Here is a 26,135-nt window from a genome sequence, read left to right on the forward strand (position 1 = left end):
TTCAATCAGTTTAATTGAAGTCTGGAGCTGGCATGTCAGTTAACTGCTAGTAGTCTGTTGTTATTTATGTATTATTGTCATTTTGTTTATTTTCTTTGGTTACATCTTCTGACATCAGACTCGGACTTCTCTTGAACTGAATTTTAATGTGCGTATTGTTATGCGTTTACTTTTCTACATTGGCTAGAGGTATAGGGGGAGGGTTGAGATCTCATAAACATGTTTAACCCCGCCGCATTTTTGCGCCTGTCCCAAGTCAGGAGCCTCTAGCCTTTGTTAGTCTTGTATTATTTTTAATTTTAGTTTCTTGTGTACAATTTGGAGTTTAGTATGGCGTTCATTATCACTGGACTAGTATATATATTTGTTTAGGGGCCAGCTGAAGGACGCCTCCGGGTGCGGGAGTTTCTCGCTGCGTTGAAGACCTGTTGGTGGCCTTCTGCTGTTGTCTGTTCTGTGGTCGGGTTGTTGTCTCTTTGACACATTCCCCATTTCCATTCTCAATTTTATCAATATCTCTAAAATAAAATTTTGAATCAAAACCAAAAAGTATACAGATCTTTAGATTAATATAACTAAGAAGTGTGTAAAATTTTAAGCAATAATCATAAATCGTTTTTGAGATACGGCGCGACATGTGAAAACCCCCCTTTTAAAAAATTAAAAGCATGTCAAACTTATTAGACACAATTATTTTGAGCGTCATCATGTCCAGTCCCTTAATTGGGTTGACTTCGCATGAGCTAGCGGGTAATTTCATTCACCAGACTGTTGTGAAGAAATTCTCTTCAGCATAGGTTACTGACTTTCAGGATTAAGTCAGGACACACAAAGGAAAATATCGAATGATCCTGCATGTCATGTTTGGTGATTTAGAGATTGGAAGGAAAAACAACAAGGGTCGAATAGGTAAAAATCTCCAGATACAGATGTTTTTTTTTGCATTTCTTCGAGTTCCTGTCAATAAAAAACAGCCAGTAATTGTGGTTTCATAGATTACCTTAGCTGTATTTGCGAAAACCTATCAGAATTTTAGGTCCTCAATGCTCTTCAACTTCGTTCTTTATTTTGGTCTTTTTAACTTTTTTATTGGAGCGTCAATGATAAGTCTTTTGTAAACAAAATGCGCGTCTGACGTACACAATTTTTATCCGGGTATCTATGATGAGTTTATTCAAACAGGGACAATAACGAACAATAGATATGGTCGTATATTCCTCCCTGCAATGTCTTAAGATTACTTGCAAGATTTACTTTGAACCTGTAAATCTCTCTTGCACCGAACTTTGTCCGTGTCAAGGCGGTGAAGCGTGCTAATATCGGATTCGCAAATAATGACAAAGAGATTGACGTGTAGCTAGGATTGTTGTATATAATTTCCCAGTGTAAGCATTTTTTACTGTTTACCCCAATTTGAAGAAGACAAGTGCTTATGTTTGTAGCTTGATGATGATATTATGTGGATTTAAGGGTCCGGCAATCCTTAAGTAAATTGCAGACTATCGTACCTATTGTTGCGGGGTTGGTTCTACTTGTCTCTTAACTTTCTTTTTTCTCCGACTTCTGTGTTGTTGCTGGTACGGAGTGTCTGGCCGTTCGGCTAGTATGGAAGCTTCTATAGCCTTTTTTGATGTTATTTTAAAGGGCGACGTATGCAGTGGTGTGCGTAGTAGTTCAGGGTCGTCGATGTCAACCCCCTCATCAAAATCAATCCTACTATGCTTGCCTCGTTCTGTAGCCGATGTGTAGTAATAAAGGCGATCGCATACCTTTTTGGGGTTGTACGGGCTGGTGACAATGTCCGTGTTGATGATTACTCCTACTGGTTCACCTTTGTACTAAGTTTGTGTGAGTTGTTTATAATCTATTGTATCTCTGGCTTCCTTCTGACTGTTGAAGTCTACGCTGGCCTTGATCGTTTGCTTTTGGGCAGTAGCGAGAACAACGGCTGTTTTGGTGTCCATCCACTGGGTGAAACGCTTAGCATTGCGTCTCCTGGTAGATGGGAGCTTGTTCTTGCTATTTAGGGCCGGCTTAGGTTTTCTGGAGGACATGTCCGGTTCCTTGGCCTTGATCCAGGTGAGCTGAACTGAAACTTGGTCAGAACTTGCGTAAAATTTCCATTCGGGCTTTTTTCCATCCAATTTCATGGTTGCAAGCAAGACTTTTAATTTATCAGAAAGTTCTATAATGAATGTCCACGAAGTGATCGATTCGAAGTATAATTCCCGAATGTTTGTAGCTCTTCAAAGACAAGTTATATAAGGGTCTTGGCCTATTGTCAAATTACAACATTAGCAAATTTCCATTGTAATCAATAACTTGGCTAGAAAATAATGAGACTACACATTTTTACCAGTATATACCCACAAAGAGAATGTTCTTGGCATACAACTAATTTTGTTTTACACTGAACCAACAAAGCAAGTTACACCTATGATTTTTTTTTAAACCTCGCTTTGGCCTCAGTTGACAATATTTTTTATTTGGATTATAAATGATCTTTCGACTTTAAGAACATGATAGCTGTGATTCCATTACCACATACTAATTTTCCGAAATACACATCCTGTGTATGCAAAATGGAATAAACAGCTGCGCCATGAGCGCATGATACGCCCGTCGTCTTGTGTGTGAATTTTTATGCAATAATCATAAATAGTTTCTGACATACGGCGCGACATGCGAAAACCCCCCCTTTTTTTTTACAAAAAACTCAATATCTCTAAAATAAAATTTTGAATCAAAACCAAAAAGTATACAGATCTTTAGATTAATATAAATAAGAAGTGTGTAAAATTTTAAGCAATAATCATAAATCGTTTTTGAGATACGGCGCGACATGTGAAAACCCCCCTTTTAAAAAATTAAAAGCATGTCAAACTTATTAGACACAATTATTTTGAGCGTCATCATGCCCAGTCCCTTAATTGGGTTGACTTCGCATGAGCTAGCGGGTAATTTCATTCACCAGACTGTTGTGAAGAAATTCTCTTCAGCATAGGTTACTGACTTTCAGGATTAAGTCAGGACACACAAAGGAAAATATCGAATGATCCTGCATGTCATGTTTGGTGATTTAGAGATTGGAAGGAAAAACAACAAGGGTCGAATAGGTAAAAATCTCCAGATACAGATGTTTTTTTTGCATTTCTTCGAGTTCCTGTCAATAAAAAACAGCCAGTAATTGTGGTTTCATAGATTACCTTAGCTGTATTTGCGAAAACCTATCAGAATTTTAGGTCCTCAATGCTCTTCAACTTCGTTCTTTATTTTGGTCTTTTTAACTTTTTTATTGGAGCGTCAATGATAAGTCTTTTGTAAACAAAATGCGCGTCTGACGTACACAATTTTTATCCGGGTATCTATGATGAGTTTATTCAAACAGGGACAATAACGAACAATAGATATGGTCGTATATTCCTCCCTGCAATGTCTTAAGATTACTTGCAAGATTTACTTTGAACCTGTAAATCTCTCTTGCACCGAACTTTGTCCGTGTCAAGGCGGTGAAGCGTGCTAAAATCGGATTCGCAAATAATGACAAAGAGATTGACGTGTAGCTAGGATTGTTGTATATAATTTCCCAGTGTAAGCATTTTTTACTGTTTACCCCAATTTGAAGAAGACAAGTGCTTATGTTTGTAGCTTGATGATGATATTATGTGGATTTAAGGGTCCGGCAATCCTTAAGTAAATTGCGGACTATCGTACCTATTGTTGCGGGGTTGGTTCTGCTTGTCTCTTAACTTTCTTTTTTCTCCGACTTCTGTGTTGTTGCTGGTACGGAGTGTCTGGCCGTTCGGCTAGTATGGAAGCTTCTATAGCCATTTTAAAGGGCGACGTATGCAGTGGTGTGCGTAGTAGTTCAGGGTCGTCGATGTCAACCCCCTCATCAAAATCAATCCTACTATGCTTGCCTCTTTCTGTAGCCGATGTGTAGTAATAAAGGCGATCGCATACCTTTTTGGGGTTGTACGGGCTGGTGACAATGTCCGTGTTGATGATTACTCCCACTGGTTCACCTTTGTACTAAGTTTGTGTGAGTTGTTTACAATCTATTGTATCTCTGGCTTCCTTCTGACTGTTGAAGTCTACGCTGGCCTTGATCGTTTGCTTTTGGGCAGTAGCGAGAACAACGGCTGTTTTGGTGTCCATCCACTGGGTGAAACGCTTAGCATTGCGTCTCCTGGTAGATGGGAGCTTGTTCTTGCTTTTTAGGGCCGGCTTAGGTTTTCTGGAGGACATGTCCGGTTCCTTGGCCTTGATCCAGGTGAGCTGAACTGAAACTTGGTCAGAACTTGCGTAAAATTTCCATTCGGGCTTTTTTTCATCCAATTTCATGGTTGCAAGCAAGACTTTTAATTTATCAGAAAGTTCTATAATGAATGTCCACGAAGTGATCGATTCGAAGTATAATTCCCGAATGTTTGTAGCTCTTCAAAGACAAGTTATATAAGGGTCTTGGCCTATTGTCAAATTACAACATAAGCAAATTTCCATTGTAATCAATAACTTGGCTAGAAAATAATGAGACTACACATTTTTACCAGTATATACCCACAAAGAGAATGTTCTTGGCATACAACTAATTTTGTTTTACACTGAACCAACAAAGCAAGTTACACCTATGATTTTTTTTTAAACCTCGCTTTGGCCTCAGTTGACAATATTTTTTATTTGGATTATAAATGATCTTTCGACTTTAAGAACATGATAGCTGTGATTCCATTACCACATACTAATTTTCCGAAATACACATCCTGTGTATGCAAAATAGAATAAACAGCTGCGCCATGAGCGCATGATACGCCCGTCGTCTTGTGTGTGAATTTTTATGCAATAATCATAAATAGTTTCTGACATACGGCGCGACATGCGAAAACCCCCCCCCCCCCCTTTTTTTTTACAAAAAACTCAATATCTCTAAAATAAAATTTTGAATCAAAACCAAAAAGTATACAGATCTTTAGATTAATATAACTAAGAAGTGTGTAAAATTTTAAGCAATAATCATAAATCGTTTTTGAGATACGGCGCGACATGTGAAAACCCCCCTTTTAAAAAAAAAATCAATATCTCTAAAATAAAATTTTGAATCAAAACAAAAAAGTATACATATCTTTAGATTAATATAACTAAGAAGTGTGTAAAATTTTAAGCAATAATCATAAATCGTTTTTGAGATACGGCGCGACATGTGAAAAACCCCTCCCCCTTTTTTTTTACAAAATACCCAATAACTCAAAAACAAGATTTTGAATCATCACCAAAAAGTATACAGATCTTAAGATTAATATAACTAAGAAAGGTGTAAAGTTTTAAGCAATAATCATAAATTGTTTTTGAAATACGGCGCGACATGTGAAAAAAAAACACACACCTGTTTTAGTTACTAAGTCCCGTAACTCAAAAAGTTTTAATCTTATTTTCACCAAAAAGTATACAGATCGTTTGACCATCATAAGAAACAACTATGGTAACTTTCATGAAATTTGGATAAGTCGTTCTCAAGTTACGGTGCGACATGTTTACGCCGGACAGACAGACGGACAAACGGACAGACGGACAGACGACATTTGTATACCATAATACGTCCCGTCAAAATTTTGACGGGCGTATAAAAACACGGTTTCAGCGTTGAATTTGTTTTTTTTTAAATGAAGAAAAATAACTTAAACATATCGAGAAACTGCTGTTTTACAATTTAGAAAATAACTCTGATATATGTTGCGGTGAAATATTATAAGCAATGATAAAGTTAATGGATGTGAAAAGGTCAAGGCCAAATCTACATTTTCTTAGTAATAAATGGAAGAAAATCAGAAGTTTTATCATTGACGCCATTTTGTAATGGCAGCTGTTCATACAAATAACTAAACTTGTCGTTTTGACATCCTTTGCATTATATGCTTGTTATTAAATCGATTTTGTAGCATTCTACTGATTATATCTCAGAAAATTCCTTAATTCATCAAGACGGCATTTTAATGAGGAAGTGGAGGCCCTCTGATGTTATCCCAGAGGAGGAATGGAGAGTGGTATACCAAGTGGTGGTGCCTAAATCTATAGGCAAGAAATTATTGGTCCTGCCCATGACACCCCCATGGTTGTACACTTAGGTATAAGGAAGAGTTGCCTGAAGATCTTGCAGCATTTCTACTGGCCGAGACTTAAAAATGATGTCGCAGAATACTGCAAATCATGCCATATATGCCAGGTTGTGGTATAGAACCACTAATTCAGGCCCGGTCGGAAAGAACATACAAGAAAGTAGTACATATTTTAAACAAAATAGTTCCTACGCATAGCTGTATCTTTGTCAATAGTGGGAATATTTGGGTAGTTTTAGTATCAAATGAAAGCTTGGGGACTTGGGATCACTGTAGAACCCTTGTTGAAAGTTTTATTTGAATAATAAAGAAGTATATGGAATTTTAATAGGAGGGCTCATTTGGCCTGTTGTTCAGATCAGAAGTTCCTGTTTTTGTACTATCAAACTTCAGGGAACCAGTACACTCTAATATGCAATTAAAGGTATGTTGATTTTTTCAGCACAAGTCAGCATAAGGTACAGTTTTGACATGAAATAACTGCCACTTTATTTGAACTTAAGACAAAGTAGCCATTTATGCTTGAAATTGCAGAATTTAACATAGAAAGCAATGGGGCTATGAATTAGTGGTTTTATACCTATTATGGTAAGCCTAACCAGAAAATACCACCAGCACCACTTCTGCCAATCCCAGCCTTTGAAGAACCTTTCAGTCGAGTTCTAATTGATTGCGTTGGACATTTACCAAAGACCAAGACTGGAAACGCGTATTTATTGACGATCATGTGTACATCCACTAGCTTTCCCGAGGCTATTCCGTTAAGGAATATCAAGACACCAACTATTGTCAAAGCTCTTATCAAATTTTTCACGTTAGTAGGACTTCCTAAGTCTATACAGTCCGACCAGGGTTCAAATTTCATGTCAGGTTTATTTCAGCAAGTCGTTAACCAGTTAGGGATTGCTCAGTATAGGTCAAGCGCTTATCATCCAGAATCTCAAGGTGCCTTAGAACGTTTTCATCAAACATTGAAGAACATGATTAGAAATTTTTGTCTTCAATTTGACAGAGACTGGGATGATGGTGTTCACTTTCTACTTTTTGCGGTCCGAGAGGCTGTTCAAGAATCCCTTGGTTTTAGCCCCTTTGAGTTGTGTTTGGTCATACTGTAAGGGGACCTTTAAAATTGGTTAAGGAAAAATGGCTTACTGAACACACAGACTTGAATCTTCTAGACTATGTATCTAGATTTAAAGAAAAGTTGTATACTGCTTGTCAAATTGCTCAGAAAAATTTAAAAACTGTTCAGAATAAGATAAAAATATGGTATGATATAGATGCCAGGGACAGTGTTTTTGAGCCTGGTGATAAGATGCTTGTATTTTTGCAAGTCCCTGGACATCCTTTACAGGCTAAATATTGTGGTCCTTATACCATAGAGAGTAAAATTAATGATTTGAATTATATTGTTAAAACACCAGGTCGGCGTAAACAAAATAGAGTGTGTCACAATAATATGTTAAAACCGTATTTTGAGCGTACTAATGAATTCGAAGGTGAGAGCAAACCAGTTGCCACTTTAGCCATGGTTAAATTGGAGAACAGTCATGACAAACCATATATAACTGAACCACCTTTTGATTCTAATACTATGGAACAAACAATTAGATTGAAAAATTCAGAAATTTTGTCAAATTTAGACTCATAACTTGCACATCTGACTTTTGATCGTAGAGAAAATTGAAAACTTTGGTATTTTCTTTTAAAAGTCTTTTTCCAGATGTGCCAAACAAAACCACTGCTGTTTGTCATAATGTTGATGTTGGCGATGCTTCTCCAATTAAGCAACATCCTTACCGGCTCAATCCACTAAAACTTGCTTTTATGAGACAAGAAATTAAATATATGCTTGACAATGATATTATTGAGCCGAGTAACATTGAGTGGAGCTCTCCTTGTCGCCTTGTGCCCAAACCAGATAAAACCTTTCGTTTCGTGACTGATTTCAGAAAAGTAAATTCAGTTTCAAAATCTGATTCCTATCCGATTCCAAGGATAGACGACTGCATTGATAACATTAGACAAGCAAAATTTGTGAGCAAATTTGATTTATTGAAAGGTTACTGGCAAGTACCATTGACACAGACAGCTCGAGAAATATCAGCTTTTGTAACACCAGACGGCTCATTTCAATATACTGTCATGCCGTTTGGTATGCAAAAAGCACCAGCTACATTTCAAAGAATTTTCAATAATGTTATAAAAGATTTAGACTGTTGTTATGCTTATATTGATGATCTTATTGTATGTAGTGATAGCTGGGAAGAGCATTTAACACATTTATATGATACTTATGATAGATTGTCACAATCAAATTTGACTGTTAATCTTGGTAAAAGTGAATTTTGTCAGGCCATTGTTGAGTATTTAAGGCACACAGTTGGCCAAGGTCAAGTGAAACCTATTATGGCTAAAGTGGATGCAATTACCAAATTTCCTCTTCCTACAAATAAAAAACAACTTATAAGATATTTAGGCATGATTGGATTTTCCAGGAAATTTTGCTACTGTTGTTCACCCATTGACTCATCTTTTACGGAAAGATTCTGAATTCATCTGGAGTGATAATTGGCCAAACGCTTTTGAAAACAGCAAATCACTTTTAATTAATAGTCCAGTTCTGATCACTGCAGACTTTGAAAACCAATTCAAACTTGCCGTTGATCCTAAAAATTTCATCGGAAGATACCAAGACCTTGTTGATAAATATTCAGTATCAACTTAACAAATAATACATGATGGTCTTGAAGTATAGATTCTAGGCACTGACGTTGTTTATCATCTTAATAGCGTGTTATAGTGTTCTTTTTATTTGTCTTTGTATATTTTTAAAAAATTACTATTTAGTCCATTTTTTGGTAATATCCTTTTGTGTGGCTCGGTATTCATACATCCCGCCATTGTGTTATTGTACTATGGTAATAATTTTGAATTCTTGTCTTACATTTTTGCTATGTGCTTTGTCTATAGAGTGTCTATTTGCTATTTTGTTTTTTTTTGTTGACATAGTTGATTGCTTTTATAGTGATTAAGATTATAATACTATGTTGACAGCTGTACCTCAATTTTTGACATTTTTACCTATTATGTATGTTTGTTTTGCTTACACATCGTTGTAAATATAATGTATTCTATGCAACTGTCATACAAGTGAGAGGTTTAGCTAGCTATAAAACGAAAATGCCTGTACCAAGTCAGGAAGATGACGGTTGTTTTCCATTCGTTTCATGTGTTTGAGCTTTTAATTTGCCATTTGATAAGGGACTTTCCGTTTTGAATTTTTCTTGGAATTCGGTATTTTTGTTATTCTACATTTTACGTATACGAATACGACATGAGGTTAACAATTGTATCAATTTTAGACTCACCGCGATAACTTTTCTATTTCTGCTTGCTTGTGTCTTAATACGTTGTTTAAATCACTGTTTTCCTTCTTAAGTTCGCAGGCTAATGTTTCTTTTTCCTTTACTGCATTTGTCAGTAATTCAATTTCAGTTTCTTTTTCTTTGATTATACTGAAAGAAGATCATAACAGTCACTGCACCGTTCCTACTTATACAACATTCATCGTTATGTACAATAAGTGGGGAATTAAAAAAAAATAGAGTTTTAATAAATACACCTACTACAACTTATCTATTCGATTTCAACATTTCATTTTCTTTCTGAAAAGTGAAACCTGTCCGAATATAGAAATACCTTTGTATTGTGAATTTCAAGAGAAAGGCGAAAGATACCAAAGGAACATTCAAACTAAAAAATGAAAACGACCATCAGACAAACAACAGTACACAAAACACAACATAGAAAACTACAGACTGAGCAACACGAACCATTCCAAAAACCTGGAGCTGATTTTAGTTGCTCCGGAAGTTATACAGATCCTGCTCAACATGTCAAGGTCATCTCTTTTATATGATCACTTTTCTCTGGTTCAGATGACCCATATATACAGGTTCGACTGTAATGATTATTACTTCCAGCGGAAACAATATTCACAAATAGTTTTTTCCGTTTGGAACTATAGTATAAAGTAACTTCTATTTCATGACACATCGACACACAAACGGCTAAATTTTGCATTGGTCAAACTATATATCACTGTTGCTGATATATCAAAATTTTGCAGTCAAGAAATGAATGTGTATAATTCAAACTCACTTCTAGTATACGTATCTCCGAATTATGATTATGATAATCTCCCATCTTTGTACTGAATTCTTGAATTACAAACAAATACTGTAAAAACGATGTATAGCCGGGTCGTCAAGACGTCAAACTTAAATTTTTTCTAAAGTTCTTACCATTATTTCTGCGGTAAAAGATGGCCTTCAGAAATAGAGTGGTGAGATATATTTAACCAGTTGTGTTAATCAGATGTGGATTTAGTTTACATTACTATTCACGAAAAATCTTCCTTTGTGAAAAACCACACTGATTTTAAACATAGATACACCAAGGATGATATAAACAAAATGTTGGACTTTTTGATTCAGTTTTTTTAAAAGTTGTTTCAGCTGACAGTCGGTTTTAGAGGGGTTACTAGTTATGCACCACAACTGGCCTACTTGTTGTTCTTATATCAAGCATAATTCATACAGAACCTTCTCAAATGGTAAGAAAATGGAGCACCTTGCAACGGTTTTTTAATCTCACCTTCAGGTTTATTGAGAATGTTTTTCTGTCACTCAATAACTCACATCTCAATGAGTTCACAACTTATATTCTGCGAACATGAGATTAAGAATACTAACGAAAGTGGACAGTCTGCTTCATACCTTTACCATTTCCAAAATATTGAAAGCATTTTGTTTATACCATCTTTGGTGAAAAATCATCACAGAGAGACGACTTCAAACTACAATTTGTAATCATCTAAAACCTCCACTTTCGTAAATGATGAAGAATTTTATATGGAATGCACAGTTTGGCCATGAATTCCGAGTTATTTAGTTAGAAATTACAAATAAATTTTGCATTTAAGAACATTTTGCTAGATGAAAACAATATTGTAACATCAACATATTTGTCATATTTGTCTTTAGGGGAGGATAACGCAAAAACAACCTCGGGATCGAAAGTATTAAAAACCGTGTGTTTGTTGCACGCCGTTGATTGTGTATGCAATTGTGATTGCATGGTCGAAAGTGTACAGTTTTATTGCAACGTTCGCGCATTATATATTTTCTGGCAATGTCTTTCAACTATACCCTTCAGGTACCTGAAGTTCGTCGTTCAGTTGATTGGCTAGGGAATTGATATTTAAAGCCTTTGGTTAACCACTCTCTAAGTTGTACTTTGTTTACGATGCCAGTGTCCCCAGTAATAATATGACCAGCGGGACTATATTTCGATGGATACGATGATACCAATCATAAGCTATATACATAGCATGCCTTTTACGAATTAACGTATTTAATTCACGAAAAGCGTAGATTTGAGTGGATTAAATATGTTAATGAGTAAGACGTAGGTATATATGATTTGTAACATTAATGGGCGATGACACCTGTCAAAGGTTAAACTTAATTATACTTTTCATGAATTAAATATGTCAATTAAATAGTGGCGCTTTCTATGACAAATCGCCTCCTATTTTCAGAAAATTAACTCATGAATCATATTTTTTAGTAGGATTTGATTTTATTATAAACACTGGACACTTTTAATTTGCAACAAAACACTCATTTGCAAATCCGCCGCCGCCTCTCCTTAGAGCTACTGTGTCGTGTATATAACCAAAATGTGCGGAATTACATGGGATTCAATAATTTCATTGCTTTTCTGCTGTTATTATTATATATATTTTGTAATTTGATTTAGAAAAACACGGGATTTTCAGTATCCCATGTGATAGGGCAATATCCCATGGGATTGACCAGTATCCCATGGGATTTTGGTTAAATCCCATAGGATTTTTTTGGGTCCCATGGGACAAAATAAAATCCTATGGGATTCAAATTATAAATATACAGTAATGTGTATGTTACAATGAATTCTGTTTGGTAGTAAAAAGTTTATAATATATATATGAGTGTATTTTGGGTTTTTTCATTATGTCACAAACATGTTTTTAACTTGTTTATATGACAATAAAGATTATTATTATTTTGGAAAGAATAATAATATTTACAGTCAAAAAGAAAATCCTTTCACTGAAATAAAATGATGACATGTCTTAATAAAAGAAAAAAATATTGATTTGAAATCTTTGTCTTGTTTGTTTTATTATGAAAAATAGAACTGAAAAAAATATTTCATATTCTGACTGAATAAATTGACAAAGCACAGTTAATAGTTTACTCTTTTCATGAGGTAAAGTTTTCTTTGTTATAGTTCCATTGCAATACATGAATATGCAAACAATTTGAATCTTATACCTTTGTGGTGTTCATAATATTACGTTTATATTTGCAAATTTATAAAATAAACACTTTTCCTGTTAAGTTTTAGTTTTCTTGTTTCAGCTTGCTATGCACAATTATTCAGTCACCTATATAAGAGTCAAGTAAATAAATTATTTCATCCAATACAATTCTTAGACAAAACATTTTTGCAATCTGTTCTTCAGAGATCTTCCTCCGTACATCTTTATTGGATGGAGCGATTTAAATGAGTGGACAAAGCAAGTTCATTTGGACAACAAAATACTAATATATTTTTTCATTCCTCCCTTCTTTCAATTGATTATTACGTTGTTGCATTTACATGATTAAGTTCTTGTGCATCTATGATCATGATGATATGACTCATTTTTGTTTATAGTCATTATGTTGAAATTTCCTCTTTCTTATGTAGGAAAAAACACATTCCATTTCAAATTAATAAAAAAGTCACACTATGTAGAAAAATATCAACTGTAAGTTTTCTGTTCAGTATTGACCTGTTGAATGATGATCATGAAAACCAAGATGTCTGACCTACAAATACACAAACCTCAAAAATCATAAATGAAGAGAAATACAGCAATAAAATGGTTATTTCATCATGTTTATGTACATTTTGATAAACTTTCATTTGAATATTTAAAATTGTAAGTACTCTTATTTCAGTGCTTTGTGTCTATGTTTTTCATATTAGTTGTTTTTGTGCTTTGTTGCAGTCTTTTGAGTTAAGCCAATTGCAACAAATGTTAACAGTTTGTTCAAAATGTTGTGCTGTTATCAAAACCACTGTCCCAGGTTAGGGGTGGGTTGGGTGCTCACAAAATGTGTATTTTATTAGTTGATATTTGCTTTGAATTAGCTGTCAGTAACTGTGTGTACTAATAGATCTGTATGTTGAGTCTTTTTTGTTAAAGGGATGAATAAATTTCCAGCCACATCCGGTCTGTGTTTTTGGTAGCTGTTTTTCTGCTTTGTTGCATTCTAATGAGTTAATAAAATTGAGAATGAAAACGGGAATGTATCAAAATAACCTGACCCAAGAGCAGAAAAAACCCTTTTCAACTGATTTTATAGTTTTTATGCTGAACTGACACTTACACCACTGTCCTTAATTAGAGGAGGATTTGGCACCAGCAATCATGTTCAACCATGCCACATTTTGTAAGTGTCTGTCCCAAGTCAGGGACCTGTTATTCAGTGGTTGTCAATTGTTGCTATATATCATATTTGTTTTTAGTTTATTGTTTTGTGCAAAAATCAGACACTTAGCTTTCGCCTTTGTGGTGTTTCCCCCAAGCATGTTTAGCATGGATAGACGCCATACCCTTTTAAATGACGCCATGCCCTTTTTGAATTGTTTTACATTTGTTATTTTATGGCCTTTTATAGATTACCATGCGGTATAGAGTTTGCTCATTGTCGAAGGCTGTACAGTGAACTATTTTTGTTAAATTTGATGTCATTTGATCTCTATTGGAGAAAAGTCTCATTGGCAATCATACCGCTTCTTATTTTTATATCAACCCTGCCTTAATTTTGCCTGTCCAAAATCAGGAGCCTGTACATAGTTCAGTGGTTGATGTTGGTTCACCTCCGTCATATTTGTTTTTTCATAACTTGTTTTTTTTTTTAAATTAGTCTGGTATATTTGAAGTTTGAATTGATGTTTTGTTCCAAATTTTGTTTGTGGTGTCTTTTATAGATGACTATATCATGTATACAGTGGCGGATCCAGAAATTTTCATAAGTGGAGGCCCGCTCCGGTCATGCTTCAGTAATCCTCTCTATATAATCAACCAAATTTTTCCCAGAAAAGGGGGGCCCGGGTCTTGCAAGACTTTGCAAGGTACGCACATACCAAATATAGTTATCCAATTACAACCAAGGGTCCTTCAAGATCAAAATCCCACCTAACGAGGCTTCACAGCAAAATCATCGCCACTGAACGCAGCTCTGGCTATGGAAGAAGTTTATCGTGAGAGTGTAGACAGCAACCAAGAATTTGAGCTGGATCTACTAGACGCAAAGTCGGCATTTGATGTAGTGGTACACAGTCACCTCATGCGACGACTCTTTTATTGCGGTATCGACGACACTCTCTGGAAGATAATACAGAGTATGCACTGGCAATCAACTAGTGCCATCAAATGGAAAGGAATGATTGCTGACGAGTTCTCCGTAAGCCAAGGTGTACGCCAAGGAAGAATCCTCAGCACTGATTTATATGAGGTCTATGTAAAACCGCTCCTGAATAGATTACAGCAATAAGGCCTTGGATGCAAAATTGGGAATGTCCTATGCAATACCACAGCATGCGCAGACGACAAAGCATTATTGGGAAATAGACCACCTGATATGCAGGTACAATTAAATATATCTGCCGACTACGCTGGAATGGAAGGCTATAAGCTCTAACCCCAGAAGAGTGTGGCAATACACATCCAACCTAAACCAACCAAGAACAGTTATGAACCAGAACAATACCAGCTAGGAAAAGATCCAATGCCAAACGTCACAAAATCAACCCATCTTGGTATAATAAGAACACCATCAATGAGACAAAACATCGAGTCCAATGTTGAAGAAAATGTCAGGAAAGCAAGAAGAGGTGCCTATGCCTTGTTCGGTAGTGGATTCCATGGAGAAAACGGACTAGATCCTGAAAGCTTAATCCATTTATTTAAGACCTACATATCTCCAGTACTACTCTACGGGATGGAGCTTTTGACACCAAAGTCACCGAAGGGCGAGGGGATTTGAACAGCCGTTTTCGTGAGGAGGTCTTTTAATGTCAATATTAACTTAATCATTGAACTTTTACTGACTTACAAACCGTCAAAACATAAGAAAAGTACACAAAAAGCACTTGCAGAAACCTAATTCCCCTGAATTGGACGAGTCTAAATATGTTCAACTTAAATAATAGTTAAACAGTACTCAGACTGATATATACAATTAACAGTTACCAAATTGCAATGGAAATTGACCGATTAAATGGCAGTACATCATTTAATTATTTATTTATTATAATTCTTTTAGAACATAAATAACACCAAATGATAGTTTTACAAAATTAGGGCGTACATTTATATTTTTGAATCCAGCTTTTCAAAATAACGATTTCTTATTTAATAAATGAGGCAATCAAAACCCTATACAGACCTCATTTATAACTGACCAATGAATATTCTGCACAACAACGTCTTGTTATATATATTTGATGCTTTAAATTGTCAGTAATCATGAAATAAATTCGTAAAGACCAGACCTTAGAAAACAGTAAGTAAACTCTTCCAATAATTAGCTTTTTAAACAATTTGTTTCAGAACTTCTAATCGAACAGACGTAGATGCATAAGGTCCTTCACAATATTCATCCGGTAAATGTTCATGCCGGTGCCAATACAGACGCGAGATGATACCTTTTACCTTTTAAAGTCATTTTTTAGAGCTATGTAACTAGACATATGACAATTGGCATTACATATACAGTGCGTGTTTAGATCGTAAACGGCGTTAGTCCGATTGTGATGAAACTGTGCACGCAGTGCTAATATAGATACGGTGAATATTTAAATTTTATTAGATTTTATGATGTGAAACGACAAGCTCAATGCGCGGAGTACAAGTGATTTAAGTTTTTAGACAATATGAACGTTCTATTAGATTTTACGATGTGAATACAAAGACAATAAGCTCAACGCGCAGAGGAATAATAAAAAAAGAAAGAAAACAAGCTGTTTCTAGTTTTTAGATTCTTAGTTCATTGTGAAAGGACTATCCGTATACTGGACGGTAATAAGACCGATATGAAAGGCGAACTATTTTAGATTTTACTACTGTAAGGTTTTTTGTTTTATTATTTTACAACATTTTTTATGTATGAACTATTTTACCACGTAAACATATATAATCCCCCTGTATATATGTCCGATAACTAGCCTATAAATTTTAAATGCAACTAAGAGTACATACAACAAGTTATGCGAGCAACTACAAAAGTGATCCTGTATATATTGGTGGAGGATAGTATTATTCAAAATATAGTGTACATATATTCGTTCATTCATGGTGGTGGGTTTTGTTCTACATGCCGAACAGATAGTGTAGCGGTGTGGTTGTCCTACAAAGGATGCGAAGATTTGGAAAGTTAGAAAGAAAGAAAGAAAGAAAGAAAGAAAGAAAGAAAGAAGATCCTGAATCAGATAAGATTTTCCCAGTAACGGAGAACCCCTTTCTTTGAGTGAATATAAATAGTGACGGGAGTCTCACAAATAAATATAAATCTGAATTACAGGAACATCAATTATCAAAGTAAACTTACATATTAATCTCGAAGTTATTTACGGTAAAGACAGACTGTGCTCCTGAATTAAGGTATTATACATTTGTGTATTTTACTGCTACAAGATATTTGATTTGCTAATCACGCACCCGTTGCTGAGCAGAGAACCATACTTTCAAGCCAGGGACAGTCTATACTTACAGTTAGTATATAAAGTCCCTGTAAAAAGGCAGGCAAATCCTAACAGTACTGTAACTTAATGATACATGTATATCAAGTCCCAGCACCACACCCAGCACAGTTATCACACTGGTGTGTGTTAGTCTTATAATATAAAACTGCGTAGGTTCATATCGTTTGATTCGACGTTTTTTCGGATAATTTTTTAAGACCGTTGTCAACATGGTCAAATCCGACCTGCCACTTTGCAACCTGACCTGCAAAAATATAATTCGACTAAAAACAATGGCTGTCAAAATTGCTTTTTGAGACTGGGCGACTGAAAAAGTTTTAAAATGTGACCTTGTGACCCTACTTGGAATTCTCCATTCATCGGCGTGTGTCGGTGTGGCTAAAAAGGGGGCATTGTTTTTTTTTTCTTGGGACAGAAAATTGTTTCTATCTTTATTAAAAAAAATAAAATCAAGACCAATCATAAACTTTTTTTTTCAAAACTCAGTGTCGTATTTTATTGTTTTCCCAACAATTTTTAATAAAAGCTAAATGTTTGTTTCACTTCCCTCTGACTTTCCTCCTGATTTTTTTTCTCAAGAAAATATAGAATCAGTAAATGGATATATATATATATGTCTGTGGTCACCGTCATGCATTTAGATAAGAAATTCCAGCATGCTTCATCAAATAATTCATGTGCATTTGTGACATCAACATAACTGAAACATTATATTATTTCCCAGTAATTATGTAAATCATTTTGATTTACAATTATATATATCTGGGACTTATGCATGTATATATCTCACAGGCACTTGTCTCAGAAAAAAAAATCCTATATACTTTAATAAAGGTATACAGGGGAAAAAATTCTGAGACAAGTGCCTGTGAAATATCTGTCAGTCCCAGAATAATAAATATAGTTGTATCTTAATCTTTGGAAAAATCCGATTATTAAATTGTTAAATTCTTTTACTTCATAATTATGTCAAAGTATACTTTTTAAAGTTTTAAATTTTAAGGTTAAAATGAATATTCCATTTTGATCTGAGGAAAAACTTTTTAAACTGTAATGACATGGTCAGTCAACTGATTTAAAATTGTTGCATGGCTGATTACAGGTAATAAAGCATGCAGTAATTTTCCATTACGACAGTGCGTGTACCCTGGGGTGTGTATAACGTATTAGAAATACCATAGTTTTCTAGAGAACATCCTGTCTATGTGTAATACAGATTGATGACATTACACAAAATTTCTTTCGTTAAATGTAGTTAAGTATCTGTGTCCATTCCCTATTGCAACACCACAAATTTTTCGAAGAAAAAAATGTTAAAATTAAAAAAAAAAAATCATTTATATAAAATAAAGAAGAAAAAATGTAGCAAATAAACTTATGTAACTACGCATTGAGTAAACATAATTTCACTTTACATGTACAAACCCTTGTTAAAACGTATATATAGATGTGTTTAAAAAGGCCAATTCCCAGTGGATTTATTTCACACTAGGACCACAGGCACTTGTGTCAGAATTTTGTTTCCTATATACCTTAATATAACATTAAAAGTATATAGGAAATTTTTTTTCTGAGACAAGTGCCTGTGACTAGGACCTAAGATAACTAGAACTAAGTTCATTGGAAAGTCTTTTTGTCTGATACATGTATACCTATAGATAATGTGCATAATTAAGAACAGCTTCAAATATATGCCTATAAATTAACGGTACGTCTAAAAACCGCTCAGGACCTCCAGGGTGCAGACAGGACATAAAAAGTCACTCAGGACATGTATATATGTTTTAGTGAGCGTTGAGGGTATACATTCGATAGATAATTTAATTTTTGATCTAATACTTTTGGTTTTGATAAAATCAAACCAACATTAAGGAAGTTATTTAAGTTTGTATCGACACGCGCCGTTATTTGGGATATGTCATGCATGACCGATGATCATATTCAATACCAATCATCATTTTGATTAGGTCGTTTGATCTTTAATAATTAGGACTGATTGGTGATGGTTATAAACACATACAAGTAAACTTTGCAAAAAAACAAAAAAAATACCTTGGAAAAATTATAAAAATACATGAATATTGTTTTTACAAAATAAGTTAAATAAATTTTTGTATGTAATAATTGAAGCCATTTAAAAATATAAGAAATCTTCACATAGTCGGGAAATTTTAAATTCAAGTTATTTCATTCGAAAACGTTAAAAAATATAGATCTTATTCGATGTAAAATGTGGCGTCCTTGGAGATCAAAACCCCGTTTAGATAGGGTTTGTCTACTTTCGTCTATTGCCGAACTTTCTATACTCAAGGATTTGTACAAATCCTTGCTATAATATAATGAATCGCGTCGCCAATATTACAACAATTACATAAAGTACAAATACAATCTTCTCCTTATAATTTGGCACCTAACAATTTCAATAGGAAATTTTGAGTCGAAACTGAAGTACCAAATCTACAAAAAGAATCACTATTTTTTGTAGTAGTAGGCGTCGAAAACTAAACTGTTTATAATCTTTTTTTTCTCCTAAATTATTTGAAACTCCTGAAATAATTTAACTTTATCTATAGACAGCTAACAAATGCAAATCTTTTTAGAAGTCAGTGAGTGTATAGTAATAATTTGTTCATTAACCTCCCTTTTTCCTTCTATAAAATTACATTGTAATCGATTTTATTTCCAAATTTGTGTTTGCTAGGATTGACACGTACAACGTACAACAAAAAGTAACAAATAAAAAGTCACAATTCAGTTTTGGGATATTTTTTTCTTTGAATAAACTTAGTTTTAATAACGTTTCAATATTTTTCTGAAACATTTTTAAAAGGAAACAGACTTGTAAACAAAATTTATTTTTGAATATTAATATTGAACAATGATTGTTGAGAAAACAATCTGCCAAAGTGGTTTGGTAATTAACTGGCTTCATGCTGTCAAAAATGTCTCCTTTTTATAAGTTATTGATAAAAAAAAACTATTTGAAGGCGAATTAATCATTTCCTCAACTAAATACATTTATCTATAAATAAATACTTTATAGTACAGCCCGAAGAATGCCCTCAGATTTGAGGGAATCTCAAATTTCACAACTGATTAGCATCACAGTTTGAAGTCCTTGTAATTTATATATCACTCTTCCCAATAAACTGACCACAGATGTTACATATAGGTTATCTGATAAGAAAGTCAACAGTTTGGCATTTTCTGTCTTTACTTGAAATATAAACATGATAAATATAAATATTCTTCATAAGATTTGGACAATCTAGTCAGTGGTTTTTTTTTATTAATCATGTTCAGATACAGTTAAAGGAATGTAATATAAAGTTATGATTTTTTTTTATTAATTTTCCATTTTTTTTAAATTTAGAAAAGATCCATAATCTGTTGTCATTTTGAAGATTAATTTTCAGTAGAAATGAAAATTCTATGTAATTTTCACATTTATTTTGATAGAATGTAATTTAATGATAAAAGGAAATTTCCTAAATATTTAAAAGAAATTCTTAATAGAATATTCGTTAGACAAAGACAATTTGGAAAAAGAACCCTCCTTTTTATACGCCCGTTTATGAGAGGTATTATGGCATACCGTTGTCAATCCGTCCGTCTGTCTGTCCGTCTGTCGTCAACATGTTGAATATAAACTAAAAAACGCTTTAACCAATTTACATGAAACTTTGGTAAATTGTTTATATCTATTGACGTGAGCTCCATTTCGTCTTTTTTATAAATTTTAGATTTTACATTTCCGAGTTATGGGGGTTTTATTCATAAAAAAAAGTGATTTTCCTTTTTTCGGACAGTAACTCAAAATGCTTTCACCAATTTGCAAGAAACTTTGGTGAAATGTTTATATCTATTGACATGAGCTCACTTTCACTTTCATTTACCTGGATTTTTTTTTCTACGCTTCGAAGCCGCCACCCTGTATCAAACATAGCCAACACCTCACATGGCGTATTCACGATGTTGAGGGATTGACAATATACCATCAAAGTTAGCAATATACAGCAAGTAAGTAATTGGGTGTTGAATGCCAGTAGATCTGAATTTTTAAGTTTGTAAATTGAATTTAACCTGTTTAGATTATTAGATTATTGAATTGTTTAACAAAATTACACACATAATCTGGGCTGATATGCATAAAACCACTTTAAATTCAAGGTATCAATGAAACTGGGTCTGCATGAAAAAATGATTTATCACATAATACCAGAACCTATATTTACTGTTAGATGATAAGAAAATATAGCTGTAGGCCTAGTTGAAAATCTTTACAAATTATTTATTCTTTTAATTTCTATCAGACTGTCTGGGTGCTTCTTATGTGTTTTAAATGTTTGCGTTTTGTATGCTATAGTAAAGTTTCATAGACTGTTGTACGTCATTTAGCCGTTTTTAAGTTTTTGCCATGGCGTTGTCAGTATGTCTTCGACTTATATAAGTTTTATGTAATCTGCATCTCTTGTGCTGTATTTTAAAATGTATCTACACAATTGCTGCATCTTTACACATTTATAGCCGGGTAAAATGACGTTCCGGCTAAATGGAAATCAAGAAGGAATATTTCGCTCCTTAAACTTTTATTTTAGCAGTCCGGCAAGACCAGACAACAAACTCCAAACCAAATGTAAAGTAACATACAAACAATAACAATATATATAAGCACAAGCAATTAAAGGATTAAGAAGATTAACATATGCCAAATAGAAATAACAATAGATTAGAAGAGTAATTAATGTCCGACACGTATAAGTAAATTATTGTCTAAACTGTTACAGAGAATAAATAATTAAATGAATAGAGTAAATGAATTTAAGTCCTTTGTCCAAGATTATGACACATAATCCGTGTAAAACACTTATGCCTAAATTTACGACAAAGTTCAGAATAATAAAATAAATGCAAAACAAGAATATACATTAAAACAATTGAATTCATAAAGTGTTGTTTAAAAACTAATTTCATTGCACAGTCCAAACTGTCCGGTCATACATTCATCAATACACCAAAAAATATGAATAAAGCTTTCGTATATATAAAAATAAGGAGATGTGGTATGATTGGTAATGAAACAACTATCCGCCAGTTCAATTCAAAAACCTGATATAAGCAAATGTGACTTACTTTAGTCAGAGAGATCTTGAATCTGAATTCAAGGATACGAAGTGGGAAGGGAGTAGAGGTGGATTAAGGTGAGGGCATGGGGGCCCGCCCCTTTTTTGGAAAAAAAAATGGTTGATTATTTAGAGAATCACTGAAGCGGGCCCCTTCTTTATGCATGACAGTAAGTGCTTCCTCATGACATTTTTTGGATCCGCAACTGGTGAGGACTTCATAAAAAAATATTTAGTAAGTTTTTGTTTTGTGATAAATAATGTATTTACTTCACATAGACAGAAATAGGATAAAATAAACTACCGAAAGCTTAAGTCCACATAAGAGGGTATGGATGGGGGTTAACAGAATAGAGAATAACGGGCAAACAATAAAGATTAAAGAATAATGAAATGCTAAAATATGAAGAAAAAGTGTAAGTTTGTAGAAATATAGCCAAAAAAAAAATAAAGAACTCAGAAAAAGAAGACCCACTTGTAAATAGCACATTGGTCTCAAGACATTGGTACACTATACATTACAACACTTGCCGTCAGTACTCAAAATTGGAAAAATATTAAATAAGGTATAGAAAATTAATGCACACACACTATTATCAACCACAGACATGATGTTTTTTTCTCAATTTGCCTAAATCGTTATTCTGCAATACAACGAGGGTGATGAAAACCCACCGGCACCCACCGACATGCTGTTAATTTGAAAGTTTCCCAAATGAGTAACTATCCATAACTTTTCTAGTGTAAAGTTTTATTTAATACACATTTGATTTGAAATGGCATATCAGAGACATATATAAACATATATCATAGGCTGATCCAGGGGGGGGGGGGGGGAGGGGGGCTGGAGGACCCGGGCCCCCACCTTTCTTGGGAAAAATTTGGTCGATTATATAAGGAATCACTGAAGCATGACTATAGCGGGCCCTCCCTTATGAAAAGTTCTGGATCCGCCACTGTATATTCATAAAAAAAACCCAACAAATTATTCAAAAGATGAATAAATAGTCTTTAAGGACTCCAGGAGTCAATTTCACAAAAATACTTACGACTAAGATTGATTATAAGTAACTAACTAACTAACTAACTAACTAACTAATTTTATTCAGTATAAAATCCAGTACAAAAGGATCATTGCTGAAATACATGAAAACATAGAAAAACAAAACAAAAATAAAACATAAAGAGACAACAATTGTGACACTTATAACAAACAATAGACAAAACAACACTTCAATATTATGCAATTATTCCCACTGATGAATTTCTAATCAAAATACATTTGTCTATATATAAAAGACATCTGTTGAGAACATCAGTCTCCCAACAGTTCACTTGAGTCGGTTTTACAAAAAAAAACCTTACAAGTAATCGTAAGTATACTGAATTGTACATGACTTAATTACTATCAATATTATTTGTAAGTTTTTTTGTGAAACTGACTCCTGAATAATTGTTTTTCCATGCTTATGGTACATCTAAGTCGTAAGCTTTTTTTAAAACCACCTCCAGGGTTTAATGTCTGCTCGCCCATAGAATCCGTTTGCCCTATTTTTATCAAAAATGAAATATATTGATATTAATAGTTTATAGGTTAGATAATTTATTCATACATTTTTAATTGACTGACTAAAATTATTGAGGAATTTAAACCATTCCTATTTTTAAAAAGTGACAAAAATAAAATTTATATATAACAGGGCGATACAAATGAGAAAAACTCAAGAAATTGTTTTCAATGAAGATAAATACATGCAGTTAATAATGGTTTTGGTTTGTTTTTTTAAAGCAGAGGCGGATTTAGTGGGGGGACAGGAGTTCGGGGCCCCCTTTTCTGGAAAAATTTTTGTTGATTATACATGTTATATAGGGAATCACTGAAGCATGACAGGTGCAGGCCCCCTCTTAGGCAGTCAGTGGGCCCCAACTTATGAAAATTTCTGGATCCGCCACTGTAAAATGGTCTTCAGTTGTATTATATTAAAATCTTTATACCCTGTATTCTACAGTGCAAATCAAAGGAAAATAATGTAAATTATCTGGTAGTAGCAATACAATATAAATATTCAGCAAACATTCTACAAACTTTACTGTACTATATTCAAAAATAAACATTATACATCAAGATAACAAAATAAAATTTAAAATCAGGGCGAATGGACCCAGGGCAAACAGATACTAACTTATTCAGGCTAACAAGTAATTAAGGTTAAATGTGAATCAGGGCGAACAGACCTTGATCCAAACTCCAATAAGGTAACTCCTATAGGTCAGAAGGTCATGTTTATAAATTTCGTCAGGTCACCAGTACCTCACTAATCAAAATGAAACAACATTTTACAGACAATTTACATCTTTAATTTTCAACATAATTTTGGTTTGGGTTATGAATATCTTTCTTCTACATTTTTGGATAAATACTCATAATCCGGCAAATTCCAAGTTGAATCTCCTTCAGTAAGCCTATCCCCACAAGAGACCAAATTATGCACAAGTTCGGTATGGGTAACGATATGAATGCAACAATGAGCAAAAGCCAAACCATCTAGCTAGCTATAAAAGGCTTTGAATAATATAAAAAAATCAAACAAGGAATTTAATGGTTTTCGGCAACTGTTTTGAATTTAAAAAAAAAGCTTTAACAATGTTAATTTTTGTGTGCATTTATTTTAGCTAATTTTGAATAATGGACAAAAATGTGAGATTGATTATTGTGATTTAAGAAAAATCTGCATACATAAAATTGAAAATGGAAATGGGGAATATGTCAAAGAGACAACAGCCGAAGGCCACCAATGGGTCTTCAACGCAGCGAGAAAATCCCTCACCCGGAGGTGGTCTTCAGCTCATAAATATGTATCAGATATAAGAATGCAATACAGCTCTCAGTCGGCGGCGTTAGCTAACTTCTTAAAAGCTTTATATTTTAGAAGGTGGAAGACCTGGATGCTTCATACTTTGTATATAGATGCCTTATATTACGAAGTTTCCATCTGTCACATGTCCATTGTCCTTGACCTCATTTTCATGGTTCAGTGACTACTTGAAAAAAAAGTTCAGATTTTTTGTAATGTTAATTTCTCTCTTATTATGAGTAATAGGATAACTAAATTTGGTATGTGCGTACCTTGCAAGGTCCTCATGCCCGTCAGACAGTTTTCACTTGACCTCGACCTCGTTTCATGGATCAGTGAACAAGGTTAAGTTTTGGTGGCAAGTCCATATCTCAAATACTAGAAGCAATAGGTCTAGCATATTCGGTGTATGGAAGGACTGTAAGGTGCATGTCCAACTGGCAGGTGTCATCTGACCTTGACCTCATTTTCATGGTTCAGTGGTTAAAGTTAAGTTTTTGTGTTTTGGTCTGTTTTTCTTATACTGTATGCAATAGGTCTACTATATTTGGTGTATGGAATGATTGTAAGGTGTACATGTCTAGCTGGCAGGTGTCTTCTGACCTTGACCTAATTTTCATGGTTCAGTGGTCAAAGTTAAGTTTTTGAGTTTTGGTCTTTTTTTCTAATACTATATGCAATAGGTCATCTATATTTGGTGTATGGAAATATTTTATGATGTACATGTCAGTCTTGCAGGTTTTATTTGACATTGACCTCATTTTCACAGTTCATTGCTCAGTGTTAAGTTTTTGTGTTTTGGTCTGTTTTTCTAATACTATAAGCAATAGGTCAACTATATTTGTTGTATGGAAGGATTGCAATCTGTACATGTCTGCCTGGCATTGTTCAACTGACCTTGACCTCATTTTCATGGTTCATTGGTCAATGTTTAGTTTTCTTGGTTAAGTCTGTATCTTAGAAACTATAAACAATAGGTCAACTATATTTAGTGTATTGAATGATTGTAAGGTGTACATGTATTTCTTGTTTGGTTTATATGACCGTGACCTCATTTTCTTGGATCATGTTAAGTGTATGTGATAGTTGTAGTACAGCTTTATATTTAGGACTATCAACATAATATCAATGATTAGTAAAGAAGGCGAGACATTTCAGCGTGTGCACTCTTGTTTTAA

The 26,135-nt window shown here is 34.0% G+C and overlaps 2 protein-coding genes across 2 annotated transcripts in view; both read right to left on the reverse strand.

The window, feature by feature from the left end:
- LOC127726325 (cyclin-G2-like) overlaps positions 1–26,135 on the reverse strand; it is a 486,290-nt gene that overhangs the window by 103,449 nt on the left and 356,706 nt on the right. The window lies entirely within an intron of this gene.
- LOC127726324 (uncharacterized) overlaps positions 1–26,135 on the reverse strand; it is a 63,594-nt gene that overhangs the window by 32,011 nt on the left and 5,448 nt on the right. The window contains exon 2 of the mRNA XM_052233650.1: positions 9,485–9,631. Coding sequence (XP_052089610.1) covers positions 9,485–9,631 — 147 coding nt within the window. The remainder of the gene's footprint in view (positions 1–9,484; positions 9,632–26,135) is intronic.

This window comes from Mytilus californianus, unplaced genomic scaffold (genome assembly GCF_021869535.1).
Source record: "Mytilus californianus isolate M0D057914Y unplaced genomic scaffold, xbMytCali1.0.p SCAF_17, whole genome shotgun sequence".
NCBI classification, from domain to species: Eukaryota; Metazoa; Mollusca; class Bivalvia; order Mytilida; family Mytilidae; genus Mytilus; species Mytilus californianus.